Source organism: Phascolarctos cinereus, unplaced genomic scaffold, assembly GCF_003287225.1.
Source record: "Phascolarctos cinereus isolate Bilbo 61053 unplaced genomic scaffold, phaCin_HiC Scaffold_2;HRSCAF=192, whole genome shotgun sequence".
Taxonomy (NCBI): Eukaryota; Metazoa; Chordata; class Mammalia; order Diprotodontia; family Phascolarctidae; genus Phascolarctos; species Phascolarctos cinereus.
The window spans coordinates 300,085,425-300,099,253 of NW_027555625.1; the positions used below are offsets into that span (position 1 = coordinate 300,085,425).

At 40.2% G+C, this 13,829-nt stretch overlaps 1 protein-coding gene across 1 annotated transcript in view; it reads left to right on the top strand.

The window, feature by feature from the left end:
- The window catches only part of PSMB7 (proteasome 20S subunit beta 7), an 85,254-nt gene extending 72,285 nt beyond the window's left edge, over window positions 1–12,969 (top strand). The window contains exons 7-8 of the mRNA XM_020967585.2: window positions 8,666–8,817; window positions 12,749–12,969. Coding sequence (XP_020823244.1) covers window positions 8,666–8,817; window positions 12,749–12,860 — 264 coding nt within the window. The 3' untranslated portion in view covers window positions 12,861–12,969. The remainder of the gene's footprint in view (window positions 1–8,665; window positions 8,818–12,748) is intronic.
- Window positions 12,970–13,829: the final 860 nt, after the last annotated feature.

A 13,829-nucleotide genomic window follows, 5' to 3' on the forward strand; every position in this document is an offset into this window, starting at 1 on the left:
CAGAGTTTGTTTTCTGCTGGTATAACTTTCTTAGAACATAGGGTCACATCCACACCGCAGTGGGTCATCAGAGGAGAACTTTAGACCCAGCTTGGAAGCATAATTAACATAAATGCATTTTTTATTTATATACACACACAGAGACAGACAAGCATGAGGTCTGTCACTGGCATAGACTTGGGTTCAAATACCTAGCTGTGACCTTGAGCAAATCATTCATCCCTCATTTGTAAAATGGGGATAATGGTCTCTGCCCTACCCATATGGTTGTCAGGTGAGGTAATAATAATAAAAATAGGCTACATTTGTGGAGTACTTTAAGATTGCAGAGTGCTTTATATATTTTATCTGATCCTCATAAAATCCTGTGAAGTAAGAACATGTATTGTCCTTATTTTACAGATGAAACTGATTGAGAGTGAGTGATGATTTAGCAAAGGTCATACTAGTAAGTAAGGTGGGCTTTGAACTTGTCTGGCAACAGCAAGTCTAGCGTTCTTTCCACTGTAACTGTGTTACCTTAGAAGTGAGGTATCGAGAATCAGGAGGGACCTTAAAGATCGTTCTAGTCCAGTCTCCTTCCCTCCCACACACTTTTTACAGATAAAGAAAGTGATGTGCAGAGAGGTTAAGTGATTTGCCCAAGGTCAAGATATTTCTTCTCTAGTTTCCTAGAAGAGTTATAGTGACCATGGACCATGGATTAGGTAGGTCTTTTCATCTTATGGTAAGCATTGTTCTGTTACTCTTTGGAATCGTAGAATCTGAATGTAAGGGCTTAGCAGGACTTGGGAACATAGAATGTTGGAATAGTGTATAGAATGTCAGGGCTAGAAGAAACCTTAGAATGTAGAATGCCAAAGCTGGACAGGGACCTGAGGACACAATTCAGAGTGGAAACAATCTTTAGAACATAGAATGTTAGACCATTCAGCTTTAGAGCCAGAATGGATCTTACAAGTGATCTAATTCAGTACTCCTGGCCCTTCTGTAGATGAGGAAAGAGGGTTCAGAAGAGTTTATGATTATTCCCCCCACCTCCACACCCATCCCCCACCCTCTGGGCGCATAGTAAGTTTGTAGCAGAGTAAGGATTAGAATCTAGGTCTTTTGACTGCAGGCCATCTCTTTGCCATATGCCATGCTGTCTCTTCCTTCAAACCTTTGCCAACTAATTCATGATGATCCAGAGGACAGATATCATGTAAATAATCAGTTCTGTTTTTCTTTTACCTTTATTATTTTGAAATCTGTTGTCTCATGGGACTTTAGATACCATTTCATTTGTATATTCCCAAGGCTATCCCTGAATAGCCTGTCAAGTACTCCATACTGTTAAGTATATGCAATGGACCACTTACACATAGAAAAACATTAATTTGCTGCCAGAGTAGCCAGTGCGTCCGGTAGGACAGGCTCTTAAATTTTACTTTGCTGCCATTCCAAATCTGAAAATCACTTACTTGGGAAGAGAAATTCGATTGAAGCTATATACAAGAAAAATGTGGAAAAGTTCCTTAGCTCTACTATTTTGGACCTGCACCATAGCAGATGTGGAGAGGTAATCTATCAGTTTGTGAGTACTACAAAATGCAACTCTCTAGATAACAGGTTTAAAGTAAAGATTTAATACAGTCTCCATCTACTATGATGTTGCCGTGACAGTTTAAAACTCATTCTCTAAATCTCAGCAGACTTTATAGCTAGCAGCGGGCCAATATAAAGTTTAATAGCATTGCAACACATAAATCATCTTTTAAAGATGCTACTAGTAGCTCCAATATTAAATGCAGACAATCGTCTGTGTTATAAATAATTTATCAAACACCATTTCAGATTAGCCTTCCATGCTGAGTTATTTATTTTAGCCTTTACTGTATTATTCCTAAGGCACTTTTTGAAAGATCCATTACTGGTCAGTTTAATGAACTTGGGGGTCTGGTTTGTCCCCTCAAGCACTCTGGTACAGCTGTGGTGACCATTACATGGCTGATCTGGACCTCTCGGTGCCTTTTACAAGTGCCGCCCATTTGTCATGTAGTGGTAAATGGAGTTGCACATTGGAGTCCAGGGACACATTGTGTGATGTAGTGATGGAGACAAACAGATAGCTCTATAAAGTGCTGCCTGTCACAGCTGACTTGTATTATAGTACATCACTCTTATTGTAATCTCATTTAAGAAGCAGTATAGACCTGGGGGACTGATATTCCCAGTTAGCTTGGTCTTTGTAGCCATAAAGCAGGAAGTACTCCTTTTATATTCTCTGAACTTTTGAGGGGAGGGTATGCTTTTGGTTAGGATTAATTATTACAGCAACTCCTTCATAACACTATAATGAAGATTCGTCAGCATATTTGTTATAACCTCCTTTTCTTGGCCTGTTGCAATTTTGCATCCCTTCATGCCTTGTGTTGACTCTTAGAAATTATTGAAGTTTTCAGGAGAATGCTTGGCTTGTTTATTAAAGGACATTCATGGCTTTGGCAAAAAAAATTTTTTTGAGGAAGTTTTAACACTGATTTTAAAGTGTTATGCTATTGATGGGGAGGTGGGGACGAGAAGGAAAGGAGGAGTGTAGTGAATAGGACATTGGATTGAGGGCAGGAGGGAAGCCAGAGGACCTGAGTTCAAGTACCTTTTCTGTTACTAACTGTATGATAAAGGGCAAGTCACTTTACTTGTCTGAGTCTCACTTTCCTCTTGTGTAAAATTAGGTGGTCATACCAGATGATCTTTAGTGCCTTTTCAGCAAGTCTTAACATTCTGTGTTCTAGGGAGTCCCTCCATGTTGTGTCTTCTATATAACCCACTAAGTTGTAATATCTCTTCCAGTTTTTTATTTTTATACACACACACACACAAACACACACACACACATATGTATATATTTTGCCTTTTTGTTTTTTGTGAGGGAGTTGGGGTTAAGTGACTTGCCCAGGGTCACACAGCTAGTTAAGTGTCAAATGTCTGAGGCCACATTTGAACTCAGGTCCTCCTGACTCCAAGGCTGGAGCTCTGTCCTCTGTGCCACCTAGCTGCCCCCCAGTTATATATTCTTTGTCCTGTGCTTTAATGTTCTAAGTTCTAAAGTCCTATCCAACTCTACTATTCTGTCCTTTTTTCCTAGCACTTGTTTTTAACTTAAAACAATGTTGTTTCAGGGTCCTTCCTTGGCTAACATTCTATGATTATACTTTGTATATGAAGACACTAGCCTTGGAGCACCTGCACAGTTCTCATCCCTATGTCCTAGAATTCTTTTGTCTTGTATCAAAATATGTGCCATTCTCTACATAGAAAAAAAGCTGCCTGGGCCGTTGTTCATGCTTTTTCAGTATTTTTCCAGCAGTGGGGGCAGGCTAGGCTGATCTGTCCTCACTCTGTCATTTCATCTCCCTTGTGACCAACAGGGTAGATTTGTGTGACAGCTGGCCAGAGTTAGGGGTGGCTGGTCTGTGGCAGCTAAACTGAGCCAGGCCTTCCAGTCCACATGGGACTTGAACCCTTGACCCTGGCATCATTAGCATTATGTTCCAACCAAAATGAGCCGGTCGTAGTTAAAAATTTAAACCTTTACTGAGCCAGCCTTTCCCTCAGGTAAGTGTCTCTTGTGACATGGGTACCATCTGATTCTTTGAACAAGTGGCACCTGTACATTTCGCCACAAGGGATTAATTTTGAAAGCAATATGGATGCCTTTTTTCTATGGTATTATGGGTGCAATTGATTTCTTCTGGAGGTCATAGTCCTTGGTGCTTTTCTTGATGATTTTGCCAAAAACCTTGGTAATGCAGGCTAAAGGTAATAGATGTTTTGTTGATCCCTAGAGAAAATATATTTTGCACATTGTCAAGAACATATGTTTCTTGGCGTAAGAATATTCTTATCAAGCACTAACCGAAGAGAAACACTGTGGTATATTGGAAAGCATGCTGGACATGAAGTCAGGACATTTGGATTTGAATCCTAGCACCAGCAGTGAGTAGTTGTGGGGTTGTGGGCAAGTCACTTCGCTTCTCCGAGCTTTAGTTTTCCTCATTTTAAAAATGGGGATATTTATTCCCCCTATGTTTGAGTTTTTACGAAGAAAGTACTATGTAAACCTGAAAGTGCTTTAGAATGACCATTATCGTTAAAACAATCTTTATTGAAGAATTGAAAATATCCATATTTTACACATTGATATATTGAAGACTTGTTAAATAGTACTAATAAAAACAACAATGTGCAAATTATCATTGCTGTCAGAAGCAGGGTAGTCAGATATTTATAAAGACAGGTGGTATTTAATCAGCAATGTGTTGAGAACCATCTATAATTCTCTCCTGCTACAGTTCCGAATTTTCCTTAAGAAATAGTAGAATTAAAATAAAAGGCATATACTGTGTCTTGTCGTCCATCTTTTGGTCACTTTCATAATTAGGCTGTGACAATAGGAAACCTATTACTCATGTGCTTTTCCATATCTAGAGAATGCTAAGATCGTCTTTGGAGTAGTTGTCATTTTAGCGAGGAGTGGAGTAGGAGGAGAAATGGTTCCTCTTCCTTGGGGCTTGACTTGAGGGACATGTAGAGCAGCTCATTGAACCAGCAGCAGTTCTGGGAGGGCTTGTGTCACATTAAGACTGTTGGCAGTAGAATGATAATTGATGCACCTAGAACTGCTTTGTGTTTAAAAAAGTGTTTTCACATATATTATCTAATTTGAATCATTGAATGTCAGCTTCATGGGACCTAAGAGATCATCTGATATGGGCTAGCCCTTCTCATTTTACAGTTGCTTTGAGGGAAAAGTGACTTGTTCAAGTTCACACAGTTAATTACATTGGGGCACTTCATTTGGACTCAGTAAAGCAGGTTGTCAGCAACTTCTTCAGCCCTGGAGCAGGTAGGTCTCTGCCATTAGTCACTGTAGTTGTTTGAGGCCACAAGTACTTACCTGGCTCTCCAGATTGCTTGAGTTTTGCATTTTAAGCTTTAGTTTAACTTATTTTAACAAATTCTTTAAATCATTTTAATAAATAACATTGTAGGTCTACACTCCCCAAATAGAGGTTATTTCATCTAGTGCTTTATTTTTTTAAAGTGGCTATCTTTCTGGTTTCTTCCCTATAATAGTCATGACCCAGTTGGGCCTCTTCAGGGTACCTGCTAGTACCATCACTTCCAGGTTGCCTCTCAGAAAAACCCTGTCATCTCTGCAGAGAGTACTGGTAAATACAGGATTGGAATGACTGCAGTTTTTAGTGCCCTTTGTGTCCTTCACCACTGAGGTAGTGTCAGAAGGTCATAGAATCAGATTGTTAAAGCTGGAAGCAAATGCAGAATGCTAGAATTGGAAGAGCCCTCAAACCTGGAGTGTTAGAGTGAGAAGCACACACAGCAACAATCACAACAGTGGTAACTGCCCTACATACGTGCCTAGAGATGTAGGTATAGATACCTGTACCTACATAGCTTTAAAATTTATGCATTTACATAAATTATCTCCTTTGAGCCTTATAACAACCCAAACTCCAGCTGTTAATCACCAATTTTATAGATGAAACAAAGGTTTAGAGAGGTTCAATGACTTCTCTACAGTCACATGGTTAATAAAGTCACGTCTGCAGATTTGCTTTCTGTTATCAGTGCCTACCATATTGCTTCACAAGCATCTCACCTAGTCTAACTCTTTCATTTTTCAGAATGAAAACAGGCCCAGTAGAATTATATGAGTTTTCTAAGCTTCTGCCACTATTGGGTAGCAGAACAAAGATGGGAACCCAGCTGTCAGCACATCTGTGCTATATCATGCTATAGCTCCAAAGGATTCTAGCATTCATTAGCTTACAATTTGCTTACAGCTTATTTCCCAAAGAAGTTTGGAAATGCTATAGATAAGAAATTTCAACCCTACATTGTGCATGAAAACCCTTTTCTACTCTTCCCTGCCTGAGTTAGATGTAGATTGGGCGGTTTTAAGAATTTGACATCATTTTGTGAAGTGCAAATTGTGGAATCCACTGGTTTTTATAAATGTGACAAACATTTCTGAGCTTGAGATAGGCTTGTACTATCACAGAGTTGCTTGGTTTAAGCCACTCAGGTACTAAATTTTGTGTGTCTCTTTCATTGAGTCTGTAGAGGGAGCTAATGTCACTGGAATAAGTTGTTATTGCTTGGTGCAGCCAATACAGAAAGTGGGGGGGTGGGGAAGGTTCTTCTTCAAAATGTTCATATCTGCATATTAGTCCTGACTGCCTTCTAACTGCTTCTTATCTCATGTGGTAGGTGAGTTCTTGTGATGGGACTGGAATTTGGATCTAGGAATTTTCTGCTTCCCTCAGACCATTGGAAAGGACTATGGAAGGGACCTTAGAACACAGAATCTTAGAACTTAGACTATGAGAGCCAGAAGAGACTTTAGAACGTAGCATGTTGGAATTAGAAGGACCTTTACAACATAGAATTGGAATATGGAACAGAAAATGTTGGAGCTAGAAGGGATGTTCTATTCCTGGTCAAAGATGAAACAGACCAAACCAGGTTTCCTTGTTTGGAGGTATGACATGGTCAGGATTTATGTATTTAACTTTATGAGTTAGGTTAGTTTTGGAAACTAACCCCAAACTGGATTTCCCAGTTTCTTGCCCAAATTCTGAACTAACATAACTTAGCAGACTTATCACATTTGGCTTCAGATACATGCCTGCTCTCACCTCCTTGCCTTTACCTTTTTAGATCCTCTTACTACATTTCATCACTGGCTTTCCTCCTGGACTTCTTTCCCTTCTCCCTAAAGTTGTTATACTTCTCCCAGCTCCCCACCCCAAAGAAGGACTTATTTGGGAGGTGGTACTCATCACATTTTTATTTTGAACATTGAGAAATTGATAGCATATATCTCTAAAACTTTTAGCAATACTGAAATTAAAAAAAAAGCAAACAACCTTCTACTGTAGGAAAAAAAAATTGACTTGCAGTCATAGGATCAAAGACTTAGAAGTTTGAAATACCTTTAGAGATTTTGTAGCCCAAGCCCTTCTTTTAGTAGGGAAGTAAGTTGAGGTATGTGAGGGTTAAGTGACCTGCCTAAGGTCACACAGCTGAGTGAGAATTTGAAACCTCCAGGCCTGTGATTCCAAAATCCACTGTGCTAGATTTGGCTATACCATATGGCTGTAATGTAACTAGAGTCAGATAAAACCTGAGTTTATGGCCCAGTTTATGGTCACTTACTAGCTGTGTCATCCAAAGTAAATTAGATCCCCTTCTGAACATTGAAAATCGACTTGAACCATGTATCTGTCCCTTTGTAATATCTATGATAGATGGTTGGTTGATCGTTCAGCCTCTGCCTAGTGATGCAAAACTCATTTAAAAGTGGCCCGTTTCACTGGGCTTGAACTGCTAGGATATGCCACCCAGCCACCCTCCCACCCCTACTCCCGCCTTTTACTTCTTGCAGCTTCTGCAGAACCATTGAGCCTGGTTCTATTCTCCGAGGCCAAGCCATGACAGTCCTCCAGCTATTTGAAGAAGGTGATTGTGCTCTTTCTGAGTGTCTCTTCTCCATGCTAAAATGCTCTTCAGCTATTCTTCATGTGATATGGTTTGAAATCTTCTTATGGTTCTGATGACCTTCTTCTGGAAACAGGATTATAGGATTTAGAGCTGAAAGTGATCTTAAAGATTATCTAACTGAACTCCCTGGTTTTATCAATCAGGAAACTGAGGCTCAGAGAGGTTAAGGGACTTGCCTGTAGTCACAGAGATAGTAAGCCTCTAAGCTGGGATCCACACTCATGTCTTCTGGCTCCAAATCCAGTGTTCTGTCCGCTATCCCATGGCGTCCTTTCTAATTTGTGGCACCAGATTTACAGGAAAAGGGAATACTTAGCTTGAAAAAAAAGACGCAATAATGATCAAGCATCTGTTTGGGACATTGAGGGGAGTGGGATTGGACGTGGAGAGCCTTTCTAGTTTGCAATTTAGCATAATTCAGTTCAGCAAACATTAAGTATCTGTTGCATGCACAGCGCTGTTGCTAGCTATTATATCCTAGCTATTGCTAGGTACTGGAGAAAATAAAGTCTAAATAAAATGTAATCCTTGTCCTGGTGGAACTTAGAGCCAAGTCAGGGGATGAGCTATACACAGAGATAACTTTTCCATGTAATACCACTTAGCAAGAACATTAGGTATAAAACAAAATACTCTTTGATGTCTGAGGGAAGGATGTTTCATGCAAAGAGGGGGAGGGGGAAGAGAAGGATGTTCCTGGCATAGGAAAGACAGAGAGGCAAGACAGCACTGAGTATAATTGTGGTATGATGAGTAATCCAGTTTGATTGGAGCATAGAGGATGGGGAAGAGAGTTTTATTAGATCCCGGAATATAGCATAGCACCAGATTTTGGTGAGCCTTGAATGACAGGTTTGCATTTTACTCAATAAATAGGGAGCCACTAAAAATGTGTATGATTGGTTTTGTCAGCAGTTTCTGTTATAAAAGTAGCATGTCTTCTGTTGATTTCTTGGTATTATGTTTGTCTTTTGATTTTTGCATCAGGTTTATTAACCTTAAGGCAAGTTCTTGTGTTATTGTTCTCGTTATTAAAACACAAGATTACAAATTGCCAGTTTTGCATTCAATGATGGCAAACATTTCTTTTTTTCAGGAGGAAGAAGCTAAGAAGCTAGTAAGTGAGGCCATCTCAGCTGGGATCTTCAATGACTTAGGATCTGGGAGTAACATAGATCTCTGTGTTATCAGCAAGTCCAAGTTGGACTTCCTCCGTCCATTTGATATTCCCAACAAGAAGGGAAGCAGGTGAGCAAATCTGATTTTTGCTTGTTTAAGCACAGAATGAGCTGGAAGAACATTGAGGACGTTGATTGGGAAAATATATGATGTTGGAGCTGGAAAGGTTCTCTGAGTGTAGAATGTTAGAGCATAAAACACAAGAAGTTAAGAGCTGGAAAGATCTCACATCATCTAGTCCAGCTCCCTCATTTTACAGATAAATAGGCCCAGAGAGGGCAAGTAACTTATTCATTAATACATAACTAGTAAGTGAGGGATCTAGGAGTTTAACCCAGCCACATCTTCTGACTCTAAGCATAGGGTTCTTTCTGTTATGTCACACTAGCTTCAGTTTTTTCTAGTTTGTCTTGGGTCCAGGCCACTACTGTGCCTCTTCTGCACAAGTACACTTAGCATTAAGAAAACTAAGATCACGCCCTGTCTTATAAGACTGATGAGTTAGGAGAATTATTTGCCTTATAAAGGCTTCTTTAAATTGTTTGTGGGTTTCTCTGTTGAATTTAGGTTTTGATTTATATGATCACTCAACTTTCCCACATTAAAGTGTGAGCTCTTTGAGGGCAGGGACCATATTTTTGCTTTTCCTTGTATCCTCAGTGCTTAGCACAGTGCCAGACAGATCATAAGTGTTTAATAAATGCTTGTTGACTTTATTTTCCACAGTGTGGGAGATGGTATAGTTCAGTGAAAAGAGCACGAGGAGATCCAATTTCTGTTGCTTAATGACACTATGACATTTTAACTTAGCTCAAATAACTTGACTTCTCAGGGCCTTAATTTTCATTTCTTTAAAATACAAAAGTTTGGACTATATGATTTTTCCTAGATCCTCATAGTGTTAATATTCTGTATTTTATACTTAAGTAGTCCATATTCCTACATCCTTTCTAGCTCTGGTGGCTCCAGAAGCTGTCTTATAACTAAACTTTGAACAGGATCCTTAGGAGCTTCTGAGATAGGTGTTCTTTCTGGATGTCGAGGGTTTTGTGACCCCAGCTTAAGGCTACATGGATAAACATAATAGTCTTTTGGGAGGTACTCACCAAGGTGCTGAACTTGTCCAGTGGTCATTGAGAAGTAAGTATCATTTGTACTTAGTTATAGAATTACTAAGGGCAAGAAGCACCTCATACTATCATTAACCAGCCAATGGCTATCCTGTGTATTGTGATGCCCTGACCATGTACTGATTTTGTGTGGGCTGTGTGCCCCCCCCCCCGATAGTTTGTGTCAAAACATACTTAGAAATAGCAGTTACTAAATTGTGCATCCAGGAAAAAAGAAAGGACTATTTATTTAAAGAAGCAATGAAAATAATAGACCACTCAGTCAAAGAGAAACAGATTCTGGGCCTAGTTTGGTCACTAAATCATTGTTTGACTTTGGCAAGGTGCTTCATCTCTTTGGGCTTAATAAAGGAATTGGACTAGATGATTTCTAAGGCCTTTGAGCTTTAGTGTTTTCCTCAACCCATAAATTATCAGACCTGGAAGTGGGAGAACATGAAATATTAGAGCTGGAAGGGACCTTAGAATCTTAGAAATTATCTAAGGTGACCTCATTTTACCAATGAGAAAATAGGTCTGGAGGAAGAAAATACTGATCCAGAATCATTCAGCTCATTGTGGCAGAGCCTGGACTTGATTTGGGTCTCATGACTTGTATTCAAAACTAGAGGGAGAGCAGTCAGTCCCATGCAGGAGAGGCTGGAGAGTGGAAAACAGAACAGGCATTCCAGCATTCCATCTGTAACAGATGTGACTTGAGGATATGAACTTGGTGACAGGGGTTGAGATGTATAGATCCTAACTTTCCAAGGACTTGTCACAGGTCTGGGCTGGGCCCTTGCCTGCAGTCTAGACATTTTCAGGGCATGAGGCTAAGTGGGTCCAAAAGTCACATTTGTTTGTCTTCCCCTCTTCATGAGTGTTGATACTGATTGAAGAAATGTGCATTGGTTTATCTGAGTCTTAAGAGTTCCCTCAGCTATTGAGTTCTGCAATCTGTGGTTTTTAAGTGCTCTGAGGCTAATTTACCCAAGGTAAAAAAAAAACCCACTACCTTATGTGTTGCTGAAAATAAAGGCTTTGTAACTCAAGGAGATAAAAAGGCTCCCCCCCCCACCCTAAGTTTCTGAGCCAACAGTGAGTACCTCATCCACACAGTGGTGAAGATTTTGTTCCAAAGTGGTCATGTTGTCACTACTAGAAAATTGCATCAGGGCATTTCCTCATTCAGGCTCCCAAGAACAAGCCTGGTGATGGGATGGGGGTTACCTTGTATTCCTAATGATTTGAGAACATAGATTCCTAGTATGAGATCATAGTATAATAACAACAGCACACATTTATTGCCTGTCCCGTGCAGAGCACTTTTTTGGTACATGGGCTGATCTTTAAGATTCAGAGCTGGGAGGAACTTCAGAGAGAAATCAGATCCAGCTTCCTCTTTTTCCTCTATGAGAGGGAAATGATAGTTATTAAGCATATTTCTGTGATGCTTTAAAGTCTACAAAGGTCTTTTTCGAAGCAGAGCTGACAAAGTATCTAGAACAAGCATCATCGCCACCTCCATTTTGTAAGCAAGGCTCATAGAAACTGGACTTGCTCACATTCTCACAGCTAGCAAGAATTTGAACCCAGATCTCACTCCTAGCCCCCAATAAGCTTCCCAATACACCAGTCTGCAGAGGAATACAAGAATCTGCTGTGATTTCTTCTGTGTGGGTACTTTGGGATCTGATGCAGGAGCATAGATAAGCCCTAGATTTAGAATCAGGACCTGAGTTCAAATTCTGCCTATCACTAATTCCGTGACTTGGTACAGATCATCTGGCCCCACTTTCTCACCTGTCACATGAGTGATTGTACTGGATGACCTATTTTTTAATAGACTTTTATTGATATCTTGATTTTACATTGCCTAGATCTCCCTGATAGACAGATATATCCCCAAATGATTGTCGATTATGTGATTGTAGACTACCCTCAGGTTTTGTACAAACCAGCTTTTGGCCAAGAGGGTAGCCTACCAGACCAAAATGATGTAGTTGTAGTGTTTGTTTACATTTTAGAAAAAGCTTCTTTTGCAGTTTGCTATGGTTTTAGAGATTACATGGTTTGGTCCCTGCAGAGACCTAGAGATGGCTAAAGAGAATGAAAGCTCTTTCCTCTGCCTCCTTCCAGGACAAGTCTTCAGTTAGAAGGAGGGTAGATATTTGAGGTGCGCATGTCCTGTTCTAGCCAGCTGCTTTCTGTGAGCCCAAATGAGGCTTGATATTTATGGAAGTGAACCTCCCAATTGGGGACAGATGGGAGGAGCAGTTGGCTTGCATTGGCATTTGACAGTGTCTTAATTCCCACCCCCAGTGCGAGGATTAACTGTACAGATATGTACCTTACTGTCTGCACAGTGCTCCTCAGATGCCTTGTTTCCCAAGTCAGAATAATTTAGGTCCGATGCCTCCAGCAGTGCAGGACTCAGTTTATAACAGAGCAGCCCATCCCATTCTTTGACAGTGATTATATTGACTTGAAATCTGCATCTCCATAATTTTCACCCATTGGTTCCAGCTACTACTCCCCCCTTCCCCGAAGTGCCATGTGTGAATTTATGCCTTGTTAACCAAAAGAGTATATGAGAGCATTTTCAATTTCTTGCATGAAGTTAAGGCAGCAGAAGTGAAGAAAGATCACTGTGGGCTGGGAGTTCAGTCTGGGTTTGCGTCTCAGACCTGCCACTTAACTAGTTTACTGTATCTTATCTTGAGAAAAATCCCTGCATCTCTGGCCCAATTTCCAGTTGTTTTAGGGTCTCTTCTAGCTCTAACAATCTCTTTTCTAATATTCTACGTGCAGATGTCCTTTTCAGCTCTTATATTTGAAAACTGAGTTCAGTGAAGCCTCACCTTTACCCCTTTCTCTTTTGTCCTCCATAGGTTTGGTAGGTACAAGTGTGAGAAAGGGACAACTGCTGTTCTTACTGAGAAAGTCACTTCCCTGGAAATTGAAGTGCTGGATGAAACAGTGCAGACTATGGACACTTCCTAAAAGGGCTTGCTCATCAGCTCCATTGATCAAGAAGGTTTGGGGTTGCCCCTAGGTCACCTCATGTAAGACAAATGCATCACTAATAAACAAATGGTAATTATGTAGCTAAGGCAGATGTGTCGTTTTATGTTTATTTGTTTAATTATCTCAATTGCCTTACAGGATGTTGCATATTCTCAAAGTGTAACAGCAGCTTACATTTCTATAGTTCTGTAATGTTTACAGTTTTCCTGTTAGGTAGGTAGTATCCTCATTTTATAGATGGGGCATCTGAGACTGGTAGTTATCAAAGTCTTATACCTATTAAAGTGTCTGAGCTACTATTTAAAGTCATATATAATGTCTAGTTACTATATTATGCATCTGCTATCTGGATCAAATTCTCAAATAAGGTTAAGGACCTTTAAATACTTTTTCTTTGTTGGGGAGGCAGAGGGAGGCAATAGAGGCAAGTAACTTGTCTAGGGTCACACAGCCAGTCCTCCTGATTCCAGGGCCCATGCTCTATCCACTGTACCACTTAGCTGGCCCTTAAATACTTTTTCAAAATAAGTTCCTATGTTATTTTATAGCAGGTAAGTACTGGTCCCTTTCTCTTTTGATAGATAGCCAAGCTAGGTGAACACAACTCCCTGTGGTCAAGCTATTTCCCTGGTTTTCAGCAGTAGTAGTAGTAAAAAAAAATATCCACCTGAGGCCGACTTTAGCTTGGAATATGCAACCTTTACACCACTGTGTTTGTTTACTATTTTTTGGGGGGGGGGTTAGGCAGTGGGGTTAAGTGACTTGCCCAGGGTCACCCAGCTAATAAGTGTTAGGTGTCTGAAGCCGAATTTGAACTCAGGTCCTCCTGAATCCAGGGCCGGTGCTCTGTACACTGCACCACCTAGTTGCCCCTACTATTGTCATTCTTAAAGGTGATTTTTATTGTCAGTAACTAAATGGAGACCTTTGCAAGTGCCTAAGTTT